Source organism: Helicoverpa armigera, chromosome 16 (genome assembly GCF_030705265.1).
Source record: "Helicoverpa armigera isolate CAAS_96S chromosome 16, ASM3070526v1, whole genome shotgun sequence".
Classification (NCBI taxonomy): domain Eukaryota; kingdom Metazoa; phylum Arthropoda; class Insecta; order Lepidoptera; family Noctuidae; genus Helicoverpa; species Helicoverpa armigera.
The window spans coordinates 4,039,264-4,060,195 of record NC_087135.1 but is presented as its reverse complement, the minus strand read 5'-3'; the positions used below and the strand labels follow the sequence as shown (position 1 = coordinate 4,060,195).

General features: G+C 34.7%; 1 protein-coding gene across 1 annotated transcript; it reads right to left on the bottom strand.

The window, feature by feature from the left end:
- Positions 1–13,071: 13,071 nt before the first annotated feature.
- On the bottom strand, positions 13,072–20,928 carry LOC110384507 (G-protein coupled receptor moody). Its single transcript, XM_021345815.3, has 3 exons — positions 20,716–20,928; positions 17,148–17,386; positions 13,072–16,448 (listed from the first exon to the last, which is right to left on the bottom strand). Exons 1-3 carry the CDS (start codon positions 20,926–20,928, stop codon positions 15,647–15,649), a joined length of 1,254 nt encoding a protein of 417 aa, XP_021201490.3. The 3' UTR covers positions 13,072–15,646.
- Positions 20,929–20,932: the final 4 nt, after the last annotated feature.

The following is a 20,932-nucleotide window of genomic DNA, read 5'->3' as shown; positions in this document are numbered from 1 at the left end:
TGATCTTGTGCCCTTTACGTGAGTGGAAACCGAAAAGGCTTGGTTTCATATAGCATGGCCATATGTGATATTGATGGGGTTTCATGGACCATTACAATAAGTATTTTTTATAAAAACGAGGTCAGATTTTCTTTCACTCGTATTAGAACCTCTCTGCTTGTTACCCAATCGAACTCTGCTTAGTACACACTTTGTTCATACATTTTTACGTGAACAACTCAGACAAAAAAAATGGAAGTGGAAAATGACATCGTTTGAAGAAAAAAATCCTTTTTCTTTTTTCTCGCACCTTACAAAATCCAGTACGAAATACGTTGACAATGAAACACATGACAATAGGACATTGTTACGTTATATTTTCAGCTATTTAATTTCCTGGTGTCAGATTCCACTACTGCTGACATGATATTAGAGTATCTACGATATTGGTGATGGGGGAATCAAGATCGTAGGTTATGCGTACTCCTTTCTTTTTTTGTGACTGAATGTGTGCAATATAGAACATATAGTATTCGTATATTTACAATTCTTAATCTTAGAATATGCGGCTTAAACTAATAAAGCGCACCAAAAAATTGGTCCTCATTGCTGTCACTCGATAATCCCAAAAGTCTGGCAGCATTGCCACGTTGAATGGCAATACTTAAATTAATTACCAACTTAAACTATGTACTTGATTATACTCTAACGTGTGTTCTACTAAATGAAAAACAAAATGGATAAGATTAAAAAAGGTTGAAACTGTACCAAATAAAAAACAAAAGCTATCCCATATTGATAGGATCATCGGCTTATAAGGGATTTACCCTTAAGTTAGCGTGTAACCTTATAAGTCCTCAAGTGACTTGTAGGCCACTTGGTTTTACACTACTTATAAAAGTTTTGAGCTAAGCTTTACTCTCTGCTCTCATACGTCCACACCGTGTTTGAAGTTACACGGGGCTGCAGAAAATTCAAGTAGTTGAGCCAACTCCTTATGAGTTTTACCGTTGCAAATATTTCCCTACTCACTATGTTGTTGTTTTGCGATTGGAGGTTTTTTATACCTACCTATATATAAGCTTCATATAAATTATGTCTTTCTATCTCTAGACTAGACACGACAGAAGGATCGGTTACTGTAATCCGCAGTAATTCATCAAATAAATGTTTTTTTACGCTGGTATGTTTCTTCAAAATCCTACACTACTGCATTTCTTCTATTGCTTAGTATACCTACCTCTAGTTTACCTTTATAAAAAGTAGCTGTACGAATTACAATTTTCGCCAGCCTAACGCTACCCAAGAGTGTTTTTCAATATAACAGGAAAATAGTTTAGACAAAAATTTCAACAAAAGAGTTACAAAATAAGCTTTGTTTTCTTTTATCTGAAGTATAAAAACCTTATCTAGCACGTGTACAGTTGTTTTGGGGAAACTGAAGTCAGCAATAGGCATCCAAGTTTATCTGATTTAGGCGAGGATATCTCTAAGGCAGAATTAAACACTATTTGTTTGGCCTGAAGTTAGAATGCCACCAGGACTTTCTTATTAAAGGGTTTATTAGTATTTGGTAAATAATGTAGGCCTTTGTTTCTGTGAAGAAATAATATTTTTTCATTAGTTTTTGTAGATTTGTTATATTATTTTTTTTCTGTACAATTAAGTTTTGGTTGAACACTACACATTTTAGTACCATGTCTTCGTTTGGTCATTGATTATAAGGAAACAAAATTATTTAACTGTTCATTAGTTCATTCTGGTGTTCATATTTTAATTCGATATTATTCTAATTTAGAAAATTACGATGTTGTACATACAAAAACAAAAAAAAACATGATGACACACTATAATGCTGTAGGACCAGCATGTTATTATTAAGATAACAATAGAGGATGATAATCGATTTTCCTTGTTATTTCATCGTGTAATCAAGCTGTGCTGTGGTCTCCGACTTTGATATATGGCAGTGAGACCATGGCATAAATAGTGAACGGAGAGATCATCTGTATGAAAATTTGGCAGAATTTAGAATGTTGAACTAATTTTACTAGGATATTTAACATTTTTTTGATAATAAAAATATTGCATGAATTATTTGCGTGGTTATCTCACTTCCTAGCTTTGGTTTCATAGACAGTTCTCTAAGTTTACCTTGGGCACCAATGATTGTGAAATCATGCGTGTAGAAGTGTGAAATACTGAAGTTTATGTTCTTCTATGGTATATTAAAGTCTGTCACTACTCTCAAAACCTCCTTCATAAGAATACTTTGACTTTGAAAAAATATAAATAAATAAAATTACTTAAAAGATTGTTCCTCCATTTTCTTACATTCTCCATGGCCAGAACATTGAACTTCGCATGACGGACGGGATTACGGGTAGGGCATCCTCACAATAGAAACCGTGCGTGATTCACCAAGATTACAACCTAATGTTATTTTCATTTCTCATATATTTTTTGAAAACCTTTTATTATATATCAGAGTATATTCTGTTGGAATTGTATTCCGAATGTGGGGTTGAATTCGGACTTAAGGGAATTTAAGAAAAAGGGTAAGTGTGTTAGCTGTTGGCTAAAACCTCATTTACGGTCGGTTTAGTGGGTTGAAGATGTGATTCCGTAATTTCGACGTTATTATATTCCCATTTAAATAGACCTTGGCCTCAGCATGAGATGAATAATTCCTGCAGAATGGAAATGGTTCAACCAATGAGGTCTTTCTTATTTCTATGTAACGTGCACTATGTAAAACTTCGGTGGTATAATAGCTACCGTTCAACAAGGCAGTCTATGACAATAACTTTCCCGCTCATCAGTCAACATCTAAAGATCGTTACGCTTATACATAAATAGGTTATATGTCCTATATATATTTAGGCAGCTGTATCACATAATGTAGGTGCAATCAATCAAGTGGACAACACGACGAGATCCGAGTGTAGACACGCTGACTCCCATTACCGATAAGGGAATATAATTTGCGAAGTTCTGTATTATGTTTCGTGTATAAGGAAGCTATCCCGAGAGCTATTTTTGGAAAAGGCGATGTCGGAAATGTGTTGATGAGATTTTATTAGAATTATGGAGCGAAGAGAAATGAAGGTGTGCGTGTATGTATGTAAGGGAATGCCAAAGATAGTTTCATTTGATGTAGTAACTAAATAACACGAATATAGCAATTTCATAATATATGCGTGTGTTATGCGACAGGCTCAATTTACTCAAGTTTCGTATAGCGAGCCAACTACATTAAGCGGAGGTTGTTTTGCGAAAAATATTAAGTATATTAGGTATATCAAAATTGATAAAAATCTTACTTATAAGCAAGCTAGGCCGCGTCTGTGGTCATACATACAAAGAAGGCACGTAGAGTGGAACGGGGCTAGTAAGAAAATACGTCGTCTTTTTTAAGATAACTTTGTTGACATAGATTCTGAGAATTCGTTATCTCACTCCGATTTCATTCAGTTGACCTCATCATTTACGTGTTGCCAACATGGCCCTGTTTTTCTTTGGGTTCAGATTTGCATGTAAATTACGGAGTAACGTGTTTTCAAAAAAACTTCGTTAGGATTTTTGGTCACTTAATGGTCCGCGTTGACATTTAAAGTATGTATGAGATTTATTCTTCGTTATATAATTTTTATTTAAGTACTTAATTTTGTGAAAGACATCATACGAATAGAAAAACAATGTAGGTGTTACCAATTCAGTTTATTTGGCCGAGAGTCGAGACAAAAATAATAAAATTGTGAATTAAGTTTCTTTGATGTGTCAACATTAACTTAATACTTGTGAACGCCGAACTTTGCCCTTGAGATTGTTTTTAAAGGAAAATTCAACACCGAATCACCTAATTGGAAAAATAAATTAAGAGTGAACATGAAAATAAACAGCTTCCCCGGAGAGCACGCTTGTTATTCATAGCAATAAGAACTAAGCTTTACCTTTCATTGCAAATATTTGACCAAAATGTTTTATTCATTCCATTTCTTTTCGGAACATTGAAATTAAAATGAATAGGAGTTACGAAATAAGTTAACTTGACATAATTTTAGGAAAACTGTATAATTTTCTGATATATTATTGTTCATGTCGAGTTATAATTTCTGAATGAGAATTAAAGTTCATCGTTTTCAAAACCAAACGGTGATCACATTTCTTACTTAGTTTATGAGACAAACCCGAGTATAAGTACTAGGTCTATTTTTGTCGTAAGCATGAATTTTCCTTTTGTGTTTAGATGAGCCTACACCATTTATAGCTGAGAAAGTAGGGCATTTATTAAAAAGGGAACCTCCTTGTTATAATAAGAGTCTTAAATTAGTTTATAAACAGGTTAAGAGTGCTTAATCCATTTATTGATGACGATAATAACCTTAATAAATAATAATATAACAACGGGAGGAAACTTCATTAAGAAAGTTAAAGTATATCACGAGGAAATACCAAATTATTATGATAAAGTATTAACAACCTATTCATGAATCAAAAATTATTAGGATTTTCGCAAAATTTATGTTTGTAATGAAACACAAAGGCTAAAGACACAAATTTCAAGCCAGTTTAATTAAACTAATCAGAATTCTGAATAGATATTGTTTTCAGGGATAACTTTAAAGAAATTTATTCTATTACTTCTGCTTGATTAAGCGATTTAAATTATAAGGAGAGAATTGTATAAATTACAAAGAAAATAACAGATTCACTCGGATTAAGTAATTATTTTTCTTTGTTTGGATTTCTCCCTTCATTGAATACTAATGACTATAGAAATCTATGTTCCTTTGTTTTTATGGAAATTGCAACATTTCTATTTCAAGAGAGGTATTATCTACCTACCTATTGTTTGATGAACCTGGTCAAAAAGAACGATTGCAACAAAAAAAAATCTTACAACTTGATGAACCTGTACTCTCTTTTTTTAATTCCTGTGTAGCTTAGTTTTATTTGTTTTTTTAGAACGCGCTTGTTACGGAATTTTATTTTTCGAAATTGGAATGTGTAAAGCAAACTTTTAATAAAAAAAGCAGAAACAAAAATATAAACAGGAACTGCCTAACTTATAATATAGCACATTTTTATTCATTGTAATACATGCCAAGATGTCATGTTACCTACATAAAATCAATTACGAAAATTGCTGTCTCCCAAAATACTCGTGAGCTTTGCAGTTCAATTTGACGACACGCCGTTACATGAAACCGCTGAAAATTTCCACGCAAACCTGTGCCACCCCAATATTTCACGGGCGATAACATCTCACAGGATTCTAAATTAATAGAGCAATTTACAAATCGTTTGGGGAGATGCCATCAGAAGGGGTGTACCAGGCCTCTTAGTCCCCGTCTGCCCTCAAGCGGCCGAGTATTTATCATGGAGTGTTTACCAGGTACCTACCTACTCCAGATATTAAATCGGTTGTTATTGCGGAATGTAAGGAAAAATACGTTGAGGTAGATAAAGCGACCCTCGGCTGTCGTAGTGTTGTTACGGGTGAGAAAAGCCCGGCTGACTGGGGTCATTGCACTGGTTGCGTAGCCGTGTGACTAATATGGATAATACATAGTTTTCTACTCTCTTTGGGGAACTACCCTTGTCTTGAATTTACTTGAGTGACAACATTTATGATCATGTACGAAAGGATTCTAGTTTTTTTCTAATGAAGGTATTACACATAGCCAGCGGGGCCCAGCAGGGCCAAGGCCTGCCGGGGCTGCGGGTTGTTCGAAAAAGATACCGCGGCATTGGTACATAAAAGGCCTATGACGGAACACGACGGTTTTTAGTCAGTAAGAGTCTGACACTCCCTCACCGCTGCTAACCCACAGCGGGAGGGGTCATTTGATGATTTTTGACGTCGTTAAAAAAAAAGGTATTACACATAGGTATGTAGAAATGTTTCACACTGTATGAAAGATTTCCGACATAACGTAGACAGTTCGTACATTATTGACTGTACAACTTCTTATGAGAACTTCTTCTGATTTATCGCACTTAAAATTGAAGCAAAGAAATTCGTGAAGATTTAACCTCGTGATTTTGTAAGCCCGCGGAGATTATCATTCAATTAGGCAACCGTCCATTGCAAATCCCCTGTTCCAATAACATTAATTCCGTGTCAACCATCAAATATCATTTGACAAGATGACCTGCCTATTGTTTGGGGAATTGTTCCGTCAATTAGATAGGATGAAGTAATCTCCCCGTGATTTACCCCTCCTTTAAAGCCTACAACCCTTTATGCTTTAAATACAAGGTTATTAAGCATCGCTGTAATGAAAACTAAGTACCTAAGTAAATGTAAAGTAGTTCGGATCGAAAAAAGTAAAGAATTTTTTAGTTTACCCCGCTAAGTATCTGGAGATCTATGTTTTTACTCGTAGGATGGTTTAAATGGTTTTGAGTAAAAATCGTCATCTAAACTGTGATCAGATTACAATTAAGTATTTTACAAGCATTCTTAATAGAATTTACGAGAATTCGCATTGAACTAAATTTAAATGACATAATCATTTATAGGCTCAATATACTTGGTAACAGCTTGACTTTAGTACCCACATCCACAGCAATATCACTTCCTGAAGTTAGCATATTGACCTAAATTAACATAACGGCCGGGTGCGTGACTCCATAGACGTGTTCGACATCATACGAAGCCCATATAATTCCCCTTCGATTTATTACCAAAGGTGTGCCAAAGGAAACTGCTATTTGCCGAAAATCACCACTCATAATAGGTGAGAAAATGTTATCACGCTAAAAGAAATTGGTCAATTTATTCAAATTGTAGGTGCGTGTCCTCACATTGAGCGAACATGATAGAACGCCACATTACTCTGACTGATGTTTTCATTTATCGGAAATCCGTAAGGTGTACTCTTGCCCTTATTCTTGGCCGAAATGAATTCGGGCTTGTTTTTTTCGCGTCGGTACCTACGCGGGAAAAATGTCAAGTGATTTAGTTTTAGATAAATCACTCCCGGTTTTTTTGTTCTCGTTACACTTGTTCTAATGGTTGGCTTGTTCCTCGAGAAAGATCTAGTTTTAGTAGTAGACGAACAATATTTTTGATTTCGTAAGATAATGGCTACGTGAATCTTGGACTGACTAGTTTTCGTAATTATGATATTGATGTCTTGTAGCTCGTTGTGTGATATTATTAATTGTATGAAACTGAACTAAGAATTCAAAGTAACGAGTTCTCATTAGAAATTGAATGTTTGAATACACGAATTACCCAAAACGAAAATAGAATTTCGTAGTTGTACGCAATATTTCATCATTCTCTTCATAACTGTTTATAGCAAAGTGGTTTTCATTAAACTAGCAAAACATGATATTGAAGTATGTTCTAGATATATCTACTTCATTTTAATATCACGTAATAATTGAAAGCTCCGCGCTTCAGGGAATATTAATCCCATTAAATGAAACAAAAATGGAGGAGCTCATATAAATTGAAAAGATGATTATGCAATTTGCATTTTCTTCATTTAGGTTTGCTTTGTATAATTAAATACAGCTCGGTTAAAGCAAATTTTATTAAATTATTCAATCATCTGGATGGCATAATTTTGAAAGATTTTGGTTTTACTTTAGATTCGTTTTCTGCCTGAGTCTGTTTCCCGGCAGCTATAACCTTAGGGTCTTTAAGCAAAGAGTGAATAGGTTACTTCTAGGCAAGCCTGCTTCTTCTTCAACCATTTCTTTGCTTACTATCAGGTAAGAAAGTGGTAAAAAGCTTGCCATCATCAATAAAAGGGAAAAATGAGCCACCAATGTTGTAGAAGATTAGATGCATGAAATATAATATACTGTACAGAAAAAGGAGGGCGGGCCATTATGATGCAATTAGGCAGAGCCCCATATCTAATAGTGGACAGGGAGAATTAGGTTGATGGATGGAAGATGAAGGGAATCATGACCATACCACATACATAACTATTATAGAAATGAATAGGCGAGAAGTACGTACTTCAATGGCATTATTTTGTGTTATTATCTATGCCACTTGCACGTTAAAAGATAGCTCAATATCTGCCTTTTTTAGTTTTGGAATTTTCGCGTTGGCATCGCATTTATCTAGTATCAAAAATACATGTTAAAATTAGATCGACTCTTAGTCGGTCCAACTACCTAATCGTCGTTATATGCATACTATTATTATGTATCTAATACTGATTAAAGAGCCCGAACAAAATGTCGGCCAGGTCAAAGTTTGTAGTGAGCGGGTTCTTTTTCAAAAATCTTTACAGTAGTGAAAAATAAGCTTTCTTTCCAATTCTGTACCATGGGAAACTACCAAGTGATAGGATTGTCACAGCGATTTATTTACCTCACTAGAGCGTAGGTGAGATGACTAATGGTCGTACATTTATGATTCGTCACCTTTTTTGCTTTATTCTCTCTTCAGGTCAGTGATTGATGGTAGAATCTGAATCTGTAAACTAAGCTTTTATATTGAAATCAAATCTGGAGATAGATCATCAAATTATCTTTTAGCTGGAATAGTGAGATATGTATGGTAATGATTATTCAAGGAATCATATTTCAACAAAAAAGCTGAATTCTATAAAGCCCGAAATATATCGATGAAACTCTATTTGGTTTGTGAATTACAGTTCTGCTTATTTAACCACATTTGAAGCCATGTAAAAGTAGATAATCGTGAATATAAAAAAAAATACATTGAACTTTTTATATGTGTATTGTGTGTTAAAATGTAAATTATTTGAAAATATTGTGTTGCAAATAATAATTACGTGAAGTACACAATATTTTTAGCAAAGTCCACACAATTTAATGGAGGGAGAATTTATTAAAGAAATGTGAAATGTTTATTATTGGCTCATAAATAACGAATGCTATGGAAATGAATTATTGTCAAAATATAATAATGTTAGCTGCCAGTAGTTACAAAGAGGGCAGCAGAAACGAGCGACCATAGACACCTCGCCATTCAGCCGTGCATCTATGCTTGGAGGATTCGTTTTTCGAACGTCATTGTGACAAGACATGTTATCGTTTGACAGAATAAGATTTTGCCGCGTTCTTGACTAATCTTAGTTGATTTTATGTTAAAGCTATTTCTTGTAATTTTCTCGTTAAACAAACCTGCTTCTGGTTTTTAAGATCAGAAGTGGGATAGTCTCACTCCCACTATAAAGTTTTTGATTTCAGTTTCAGATTCATTGGCACTTTTGTTAAGCACGACGCGGTGTAAGGATATCCGCCATTACCGAAGTTTTTGCTGTTCTATTTTAATTTTGTAATGGATCACAGTGCGTTGCAATCTACGCAACGGTAGATTCAAAATGCTATGCAGGCAGCTCGAGAATTGCTCGAGCTTAGTACACTGATGCTGCTCTCGTGTATTTTGGGTGGAATGAGTTTCTGCCTATGTATTGCTGTGGTGTCCGTGAACAACATGCCTTGCTCCTACTATGCTCCAGATGTTATGGGAAGAATTCTGTAATGTACCTACCTGTATGTGAATGGTGAGATCAATCCGATTTTATTTAGCCTTTATGTAATACATGTCTTGTAATCCACCTTTGTGGTTTATTGGTTAAAGACATACTGAATGTGTATGAGAACTTGAGTCAGATAACTAACAGGCTTATTATGTAAATGAGCCCAATAATATTTATTTCTAATCTTTCTGCTCATGAGAGTTTCAACAAGTACCTACACAGAAATATAAGTTTACTGCTTTTGTGATATAAATGCACACTGATTTGATATTGACTTACTCAAATTGTTTTCATTGAAATGGAATAGTGAAAATTGTGCTCAGGTTCTAGATTTTTTTGCCATTTTAAAATTTACAAATTGAAAGTTTGGTTACCTTAGCTAGATGCTTGCTTACTTGTCTTTTGACTACAGGTATTGAGGATAAGCCTAAGCCGTGTGAGCTGATGGTGTAAGCGCTCCAGGTGCTGTGTCATTTGACATAGTAAGAGTGCTGTGACACTTCATGCTCCCCGGGTGCTGTGCTGCTGCACAAGCATGCTGTACAGAGTGCTGACGGCCAGTATCTCGTTTGGTATACTCCGGTAATGAAAGCCAGTGGATAGCAGAGTTGGCGTATCATGCTTTGAGGTCAGGTGATCTGTTCTATTGTTTTGATTACACATCGGAAGTAATTATGCTCTTAGCTGTATTAAGTGAAAAAATGTGTAATAATGTACCAACCATTGGTATTGTCACCTATGAGTATTCTGTGTAGCAAAAGCTGAAGTGAAGTTAACTACACGTAACTTATCAAACCGCAATGGTAGTTGTGTTTTCAGCGTTGCTGACACATGATTAGTAATAATGATATTTCTGAGACATAGTTTCAAAGTTATGCCTTGAATTTATTTCTTTGAGAGCGAAAAGCTTTCCAGATTTGACGAAAGATTTTGATGGTCAGAAGTGGCCGAACGAAATGTATGTCGTAAGTGCTTGTTCGCAGACTTATACACGAGAATGTGTAACGGCCGTGTCGTGGCCCAAGCGCTTCTGTGCTGGTGCTGCTGATTGCGGCACGAGCGCTGCTCTGCCGGTGCTCCTGGTCGTGGCACGAGCGCTGCTGTGCTGGTGCTCCTGCTGGTTCTGTTGGCTTATGCCTTCCGAATAGTCTGAGCCTCTGGCTTATGGCTTCTGTATGGTCTGAGCCCATGGCTTATGGCTTCCGAATAGTCTGAGCCTCTGGCTTATGGCTTCTGTATGGTCTGAGCCCATGGCTTATGGCTTCCGAATAGTCTGAGCCTCTGGCTTATGGCTTCCGTATAGTCTGAGCCTCTGGCTTATGGCTTCCGTATAGTCTGAGCCTCTGGCTTATGGCTTCCGTATAGTCTGAGCCCCTGGCTTATGGCTTCCGTATAGTCTGAACAACTGGCTTGACTATGACTTGCCTTGACCATGACTTCCGTATATTTTGAGCCCCTGGCTTGACTATGACTTGATTTGACTATGACTTCCGTATAGTTCGAGTATTTGTTCTTGATAACATATTTCTTGCGCTTGAGTGCACGCTTGCGCTCACGGTATAACTAATCAGTAAAAGTAATTGTCTTTCTTCTTACATGATTTATGTTTCAGGCTTAGACTCGAAACCAGGTTAATAATTTACATGATTTCTTTGTATGTTGTGTGTTTATATGTGTACAACTAATATGTTTCAGCCTTACACTCGACACACTTACACTGGGTGGTATACCAGTGTTCTGTTATTAATTTTGTACCTGTTATATGATTTAATGTTGACGTTATTTATTTTCAAGTCACTGGGTGGTATACCAGTGTTCTGTTATTAATTTTGTATCTGTTAATTGATTTAAAGTTGACGTTATTTATTTGCGAGTCACTGGGTGGTATACCAGTGTTCTGTTATTCATTTTGTACTTGTTATTTGATTTAAAGTTGATGTTATTTATTTTTCTTTCTTTAAATGGATTAGTACTTTGTTTGAGGTTTGTAAGTCCTCGAATAATTTTTATTCTGAAAGAATTCTAACCTAACCAATCGAGATTTAAATATGACGAAATTGAGCCAGGTCCAACTCGCTTATTGCATGTGCAGGTATTCCGAGACTCAACCAGGCTCACCCAGATCCTGCCGAGGACGTCAGGGTGTCAGGAGAGGCCGTGTTAGCTGCCAGTAGTTACAAAGAGGGCAGCAGAAACGAGCGACCATAGACACCTCGCCATTCAGCCGTGCATCTATGCTTGGAGGATTCGTTTTTCGAACGTCATTGTGACAAGACATGTTATCGTTTGACAGAATAAGATTTTGCCGCGTTCTTGACTAATCTTAGTTGATTTTATGTTAAAGCTATTTCTTGTAATTTTCTCGTTAAACAAACCTGCTTCTGGTTTTTAAGAATAATGTAATTGAAATAGAAGCTATTTCTGGGCCAGGAATGAACATTTCTCGGAAGATTATATTTAGAAAATTAATAAATGCTTCTTACTTGTGAGTTTTGTGATTTTTGCAATATTGTATCCACATTTAGGTGCCACATTAAAAAAAATGTTTTATGTTTTTAATTTTGTAGACTCATACAAGTAATTGTTGAGTGCGGATTTTTTTACGTGGGTTATCATATTAAGGATTTGATAGAATTTTGTTTTACAAAAAAAATAAAAAATTATAATAAATTTTTCTTATACCCGAATAAGTGTGCGACTGCAAGTTTTGATGCATTCTACATCAGATAATATGTAATCTAAAGGTCAAATAATTTAAAGGTCATCACACTAACCGCAGATAGCCAGCAGGTATAGATACTTAGGTACATAGCTTTTCGCGTAGGGCGTTCCATTAGTGTTGTAATCCAATGCCATTCAGTTCAGGTCAATTTCGTCCCATTTCTGAATTCCTACACATGTATAGGAAAAATCTATTTCAGTATCGGAAAATTAATCAAGTTAGACACGTGACCGATTTCATCGTTATCGTTTTTTTGTGAATTGAACTGAACTGATGTTACGCACGTACTTTAAAGGTACCGCGGACTTTTCCGACTGATCACTGGTGAATTTTTGCGTTTAAAATCTACTACGCTGTTCTAATAAAATCTATTATTTATTTTACCTTCTAGGAAAGTATAAATGCGTTTATTTAAGGTCATTAGGGTAAAGTAAGAAAGTACTTTTTCCAATGAATAAGCATTAAGCAACCTCGTGGTGGTCAGCCGAGAGTATTCTCGACACCATCTTTCAGACATTACTTTCACTACTTTCAGACTTTTTTAAAAAGTCATGGATTTATTCAAAGTGACCACTCATAATTAATTAATGTCAATATACTTAATTATGTAAAATCTGTTCCACGATAGGCAAGCGCAGTAGTTTATTCTTAGAAGGTTTGGTTGCCCTTTGCATTTTTTATTTGATTCGTTTCTGGATTGACCTATTTTTCTTTTCATACTGTTGATCTATTTTCCCGTGACCTTATTTTTGTGAAGCTGTCTATGTCAAACTAATAAAAAATACCGATGAAATCTTACTTTTTCAATGAGTTTCAATAGATACAAAATTAGGTCAGTTTTTATCAGTCTATCTTCAAGTGATTTCAAGGTTAAATAAAACCATAAAGTATTGTAATATTTTATAATTTATTTTTAATCATATCTTTGGTAAGTACAATGGCTTGGGTTCTGGCCCCTGGAGTTGGTTCTTTGGTACCTACGTCTTGATGTCCACTTACGGTCTCTTGGAAATACAAAACAGTATTTAACTATAACAGTTTTGATTTGTGACAAAATTATTGAAACACTGGACCAAAATATTTCGATTTGCACTTTTTTCCGAAACTTTATTTTCAGATGTGTGAATATAGTTGGCGAATCTATCAATAATGTTGTCGCACTTCATTACAAATTGTATTAAACAAATAAATAGGCATAATAAGTCTATTCATACTAAAATATCTATGGCTTAAAAACTCATTTGGTATCTACATGAAAATTAATCTAAATCATTTCAAATAAGAACTTCTAAACATTTTAACCTTTTGGATGTGGTTGAGAGTGGCGAATCTTTTGGTTGGCTTTACCGACATTAGCTGGAGAAGTAATCGGAGCTTACAAAAACATAATTATTCATGATGTCAACTTTTCTAATCGAATGTTTAAGGTTCTTATTTCAAATCGTAACAAAGTTAATCCTATCAGACCCATGTCAACGTTTACAAAATATAATCCTACACATTCGTTTGCTACCAAAGATTACAATTTAAACAAAACACAGTATTTGAGCATTACAAACATAATTTTGCTCGAGGAATATCAAGTCCATTTTAAATATCCATAAATCACAAATTCAAGGATCGGTGTCTAAGCTTTTTTGATCATGCTATCTTACTTCAAATAAATACAGTAAAAATGGCCTATCGACTAAATAAACTTCCTTTATACAATTATAACATATCTTTGGGAAATCTTAGGGTACGACTTAACTAACAAATTATTTATATTTCTATCATTATAAAACATTTAAGTCTAAACACTAGTAACATTTCAATATTTCGTCAAAAACAGACAATCATTTGGAATGGTCGTCTTTTGGCTTTATATATTCGTACATAGTTGAATCAAAGCGATGTCATTATTGTAATTAACAGACTTCATTAATTTATTGAATTCTATAACTAGTTAGGAGTCCACGCAAAATGCTGCCATATTTAATAACTGAACAAGTAAGATAATTAATTATTTTTAAGTTACAATAATTTACAGAGTTTTTTTTTTATAAATATGACTAAGTCCCGCCAAACTCTTGCATCATCAGGTTCGATCGAATGAAAAAGCACCGTCTTCGATTCAATATTAATCGTTATCGAAACTTTAAAATTTCTATGTCTTTGACATCCTCCTTATTTACAATAATATCACACATTGATATTGTACACTAGTACGAAACACCTTAACATCTAGGTGACTATTATTTGCTTCGCTAAACAAACCGTTCATACGTCAACCGCAAAAAATATAACAAGGAAATAGTGCCATCAGCTTGTTTATGATCAATCAATTTTGAGTTCTATCCCTTGGGAATAGAGTTGAGAAATAAAAACAGTTTTCTGTAATAATTACGTGGAATTTGGACCGCGATTACTGCACGAACACGTCATTATGATCGTGACAAACAATCGTCACCTTTAATTAAAAGGTCTTCGTTTTTTTATTAATTAGAATCCGAATTGTTTTATTCGGCTTTTTTGTTTATATCAAAATATCTAGATTTATCGTAAAACTCATGTAATAAGTTATTTTTTATGTAATTATCTTACTTTAGGTAGAAACATGAGTGTGTAATCGTATAGATTTCGTTTGAATATCATCCGTTTTGTAAAAACTAGATAGAGGTAACAAGCAATCAGTTCCTTTTAAAATTATTTGGTATACATTTCAATAAGCATTGAGTTGTTCGTATTCTTTACAATTTTTTCGTATTTTATGTTTATTATTAGTTATAATTAATTTTAATTGAAAAAATATTTTCGTAAGAATATGGTTCGTATAACAGTAAAGTTTTTGTCGTTTACAAAGTTATTAGGCATACAATACAGAAAGGTCTGCCTAGATTCTTAAAGTTTAATTTGACTGTGCTTTGAATAGACATTATTTTCAGCAAATTTTGTAATCAGTATAACTCTTTAGCTAATTTACTTTGTTATTAGGTCAAATGTGGAATAACTTTAAGATTATAATAATTAGAGTTTTTGCTACACATTATTATTGCTAAAGCTAATTTTAATATTTACACGTGTTTCATATTTTTCACACAAAAATCGTCTCGTTCAGGCAGCTGGAAGTCGTTTTGGTAGGTATTTATTGTTTGTAATCGGAATGTCAAAGTTATGAAGGGGAGGGCAAATATTATATATTAAATATATTTTATCGTGGAATTAATTTTCCGCTAATGAAGTCGAAGATATATTGTGTTTTTGTTATAATGTGTATAATTTAGGTAGAGAGAAATGTTTTATCACATTTGCAAAAATAGCAATAGACGTAACTAATCATTCTTATTTGTTTAAAATATTATTTGTATTTGAATGATTAATAGCTTAATTCTAACTAAGACCAGTCACATTGTGACTCACAAACTATTAAACAAAATTTAAATATTTCACAGTACTGAGTATTTACAAAAAAAAGTTTACAATGTCATCGTTTACATTGGAACAAACTTTTATACGCTTGTCTGTACTCATTGGACATCACTACATAAATAACTGGGTTTGCACACGTTGTGAAATAGATTAGAACATACCCGACTACGTTTGCCACCGAGTGAGTTGTGGCGTCAAAGACTATGGTCTTCATCAACGTGATTGGTAGATGGCAAACGCAGAACGCCACCATGATGGCCACTATCATGGTAAGTAGCTTCTTATCTTTCTTAGTCGGGAGACGAGGCTTCGGCGGTGCCGTAGTCCATCGCATTGTTGCTATGAAACTGCGACGAAAATTCTTTCCTTCATGTCCGAATGTGCGTGCCTTTGTTTCTGGAGTGACTGACTGTCTCTCTTGTTCTGATGGGGTAGAACTCTCGCATGACGATGATAGTTCAGCGCCCGTGTTGATGAAGCAGTTTATAGGAAAAGCTGGCACGGTGTTCCTGGATGGTCGCTTGTCTAAGTCTGTTCTTGTGGCTATCGTTGTGGTGCTCATGCTCAAAGATTTCATCTGAGTGGGAGGGTTGCGTGACTTCTTTGCAGTCTTTCGTACAATCCACAGTATTCTGGCGTAGCACAAGATGATGGCAACGCTTGGGAGGATGAAGGCGATGATGAAAAGGAATTTCTTCGGTGAGTTCTTGTGGTCGTCAGGTACGATGGTGCAGGAGCCCGTGATGGGATCCAAGCTAAACCGGCCCCAGACTTCGAGGCTTGTGGGCAGTAATGCTCCAAAGGAGAATATCCAAATACCAGCCATCATCAGGCAAATGTTTCTTGTAGTGTACAATCTGTTGACAATACAAATACGTTTTCTTTAATAAAAGTTTTTAAAATATTTATTACTTACATAAGTAAGAGCTTTTGGAGTTATATTTAACTGTTCTAGTCTGTGGCCTCAGAAGAATTTTACGTTAAACATACAGTGCTATGGTCAGATTTGATGAAGTGTGATTACTAATTATTTTCTTGGTTCCTATAAAACATAAATTTAAGAATAAAAACGATCGATCAATCTACGAAAACTCTTAACCATACCATACTTGAAGAGGTGTCTTAGAAGTGCGAAACTCATTTTTTTGAGTGTCGACATAAGGGTCGGTTGGAAACCGCTTCTGAAGGATCACTCGGGAGAGTGACATTCTGGCATTTACCAAAATAAGTAGCGAAGGTCGATACCTTGCTTAGGAGTTTGTTTCTTCTTTAAACTGTTAATGATGGATAGACTTTTATGAAACCTTATAAGACGGCTAATAGCCTGGATTAAAACCAATACATGAATCGTGATTCGAATCTAAAAGAATCGTTAAATAAGAAAACCCAAGCACCAATATTCACGCTCCCAGTGTCCCAGTGTCCCAGCAATGGGAACGAATTTTTTTATGATTTTTAGTTTCAGTTCTTTTTTAATAATAGCTTTTAATTAAAATGTAAATATGATTAAATGAATAAGCACCTAGGCTATATTGTAAAAAATAGTAGGTACTTACTTGGGATAAAGTTGAGGATGCGATATCATGACGTATCTATTAATAGTGATAGCCAGGACCGTAAACAAAGACACGGCTACCAGCGCGTATCTTGCAAACGGGAACATGAAACACAGCGCCTTGCCATGCGCCCAGGACTTGTTGTAAAATGTGGACGTAGCTAGAGGCAGGATGAAACAACTGAACAGCAAGTCGGAGACTGATAAGTTGATGATGAATAACGCTGTTGCATTGCGGACCTGTAAATTAAAGAAAGGATTGAGTTGGTTAAAGAAAGTTCTAGAAATGCACGCAATCTTGTGGGACGGTCGAAAGGCAGTTTTTACTGGTTTTAACTGGTTTTATAGTAATACTGATCATCTGTACTTATAGTAAATTGTCTAAAAATCGTCTGTGTTGATCTACGTGTTCTAGAATTTGATTTATTTAGTTGGTTCTGACAATCTGCTCGAGGTCAGTATGTCTGGAAAAACCAGCCTAAACCGTTCTCGTATTGTTGGATATATTTGGGAGTTGGGAAAATTCTTTATCAAGGACATGTGCTTATAAATGTACCTATATGTTAAGCCTTTTCCTTTATTCGCAGTAGGTAATATGTAATACACATTTACGTAGGTACAATGCGGTTTCAATTTCCAATATGAATGAAATGTTATCATGGAATAAACAATCACATAATATCAGTTAATTTATTACAAGTGGTGTTTACGTTAATGATGACGTATAACGTATTTGTTCTATAGATAATTAAATTAAATCGTCCTAAAACATTTGAATCATCCATCAGTACGCGTACTTCTGTGGTTTTAAGTATTTTATAGGTTTACGCTTACTGTTACAGTCTTTTTTATCGTCCCACTGCTGGGCACAGGCCTCCTCTCATATGGAGAAGGGTTTACGCTTAAAGCCATTTAAATATTGATATTTTTTGTTTTTATTGAAACTAAATATGACGAAAGAATGAATATTCATCAGTATCAAGGATCCGTCCTCTATTATTATCTTCTGCCCTGTAACGGCAACGTTTTTTAATCCTTCTTAAAATTGGTATATTCGTCCTCAGGTATTGTACATATTTTTAATAAGAATTACATTCCATTATTTGTTCTTTACCAAGGAATATACAGAAGAACTGAATGTATTTTTTGCAATACAATAGTTGAATGTAAGGAAAATAGTCGATTGTATTTATGTAAGTACAAGCATAGGTATTATCAAGCTAAACAGGTAAAATAAGGGTAAAAACATTCCATTGGATGTTCCACTATGTATCTACTTATGTACGCCTTAATAAAACATGAATAAAAAAAATATTAATTTCACGAAAGCTTTTCAAGTTCCAAATATTTCTTCCTGAAATTAAAATTGCTCAGAATAACTAATTGAAGGCTGTCATTGACAGTACAAATTGCTTCTTTAGAAAACGCAATATTCAAAAATCGACCTAAGTTCTACGTGTCACGGTTTAAATTCCAATAAAACTTTATACAGTCCTAAAATATTGCCGATTAAGCTTAGCCTGTGTTTGTGGTATAAACACGTCATTTCAAGGTGGAGTCTTAATTGGCACCTACATATTGAAAATTCAAAAGTGCCTCTGCAATATTTCGAAAGCAAATCTGCATAACATTTTTTTAATGAAAATAAAATTGGTCGTTTTCCGTACAGAACATACAATATACTCGAGCGTATGTACAAGTTTTCTTTTCTTTCTGTCACTCTGAAAGCCCTATGGAACCGTGCTCCCCGAGGCACTAATTATTACTTATCAATTCATTTTAATTTTAGGAAAAGGTGTAGGTATATATTTATACAGCTATTTCGACTAGAGTCAATATTGAAGCAAAATAAAATAAAACACGTACAGCTCGTCACATCCGACTGATAAAGATGGTCCATGAAGCTAATTTAGTCAAACTCATTGCAACTAATATGTTTACATTTATTTTAAGAGGAATGGGTATACTCATAGATAAAAACTTTAGCTATTACTTAGGGAAAAATAACTGTTAATTCGAAATCAGCATTCAAAAAGGCCTGCCTACCTAATTTATTCAATTTAATTATTTCGTAAAAATATTTCCTGTATTTCAGTTAGGTATAGTGCGTGTACCGGCAGAAATTATTTTTCAATACGTTTTGTGGGTTAGTTCAAAGAAGTACCTAAGTAGGTACGTGACAATTGACAGGTTCATTAAATACTCACCCGTAGTTAATAAACCAATAATCGAAAATTTCAGGCCTATGTAATGTAAAAATTCTTACTCAAAATATTGCTTTTTGCCCTTTGACGCAGTCAGGTACAAATGAACGGAAAAAAGAATGCAAAACACGGTCGGTTCTGCAAAAAAATAAATGAAAAGGCGACTGAAAGTATTGGAAATTCGCTGTAGGCTGACACGTTCATATTTCAGTACATTGCTTGGAATGTCATGACTTTTTTGGAGTTCAAAATACCAAATTAATGACACGTGTATTTTTTGCGTGTACAATTTTTGTAATTGTACTTGTAGTTTTCAATAAAAAAATTTAAGCAGGATATTATTATACCAGTCTTTTAATATAAGTAGTTTTCTAATGTTTTGTTATTAAACACAACTAAGTTATTTAATACATACATTGGTAGGCAGATTTTAGAAATGTGGGATATTTTCCTACCTAACCCTATGAATACAAACTTCCCATACACACCAACTGTTAGATCCGTGCGAGGGTATTAATTTAAGCCGATTTACCAACTGACGGACTGTACGTCCAACTATTAGTGAATACATCGATCAATATGCCACTATTGGGTCTTAAATCTCCTTTAGACATTGAATGTTATGATAAGCTTTTCCACATAATTTCATCTTTTATCTTACGTGCATACTGATCTTCGTAAGGCATGTATCCCAATTAAAAATGTATGTCCAATGTCTATCTTTTTAATCTGTTTAAGACGGTTTTTAATACATCAATTGCCATTTATAATTAGGATAAAAGAATAATGGTTAAAATTCATATACATAGTTTCTTACACCGAACTGGTGTCTCAAGCTAGTTCCATTATTCTTGTTTGTATTAAAATGAGTTCATCACAAGCCTATATTATTGGAACTATGATGAGTAGGTAAAACTACGCGGACGAAACCGCAGCTCACCGCTAAATACGTCACGAATGTTTTCAATTAATTCTAGTTTTTTATTATAATTCCCTTTTGTGAATCAGGGAGACAATATTTTTCCTCTACACCTATAATTGCTTGCGAAGTATGGGATGATATACAATGTCACTTTTTACTACAATGTGGGAAGTCCATATTCCATGGTAGAATAGATGCTTGTATGTAAAGTTTTCTGTGACGTAACGTTAATGCAGTATGAAACGTTTGTAAGTGACAGATGTGTTACAACACGTACCGAAAAAAGCAGTATACAGTTCTTAAGAGTCGTTATTTTCGAAACATTTCAAATCTTCATTCGTAGAACACTTTCTATTTTTTTTTCAATAGTAACTGTTGTCATCAAAAAAACCCTTTTTTATCCAAAATATACTAAAGGAAGATTAACTCAAACATAAGCTCACCTTTTTGCACTTTGCCAAGGCGACGATGGTGACCAGGTTGCCAGGGATGCCGATGAGAGTGAACACGATGCAGCTGATGTACGCGAACTGCAGCAGCGACTGCTCGTACCCCTCGAACAGTGCCACTCTCGCCAGATCCTCATTCGTCTCATACGACGACAGCCCTGGTATCCCACTCCCATTGTCACTACCCCACATCGCAGATTCACCCATTTCA

Bases quoted from the DNA above. Each gene is read 5' to 3' on its own strand.
- LOC110384507 (XM_021345815.3), bottom strand. From the start codon at position 20,928: ATGGGTGAATCTGCGATGTGGGGTAGTGACAATGGGAGTGGGATACCA. The intron at 17,387-20,715 runs GTGAGCTTATGT...TTTAATTTACAG, and splicing joins CCTTGGCAAAGTGCAAAAAG to GTCCGCAATGCAACAGCGTT. The intron at 16,449-17,147 runs GTAAGTACCTAC...TATTGTCAACAG, and splicing joins CATCCTCAACTTTATCCCAA to ATTGTACACTACAAGAAACA.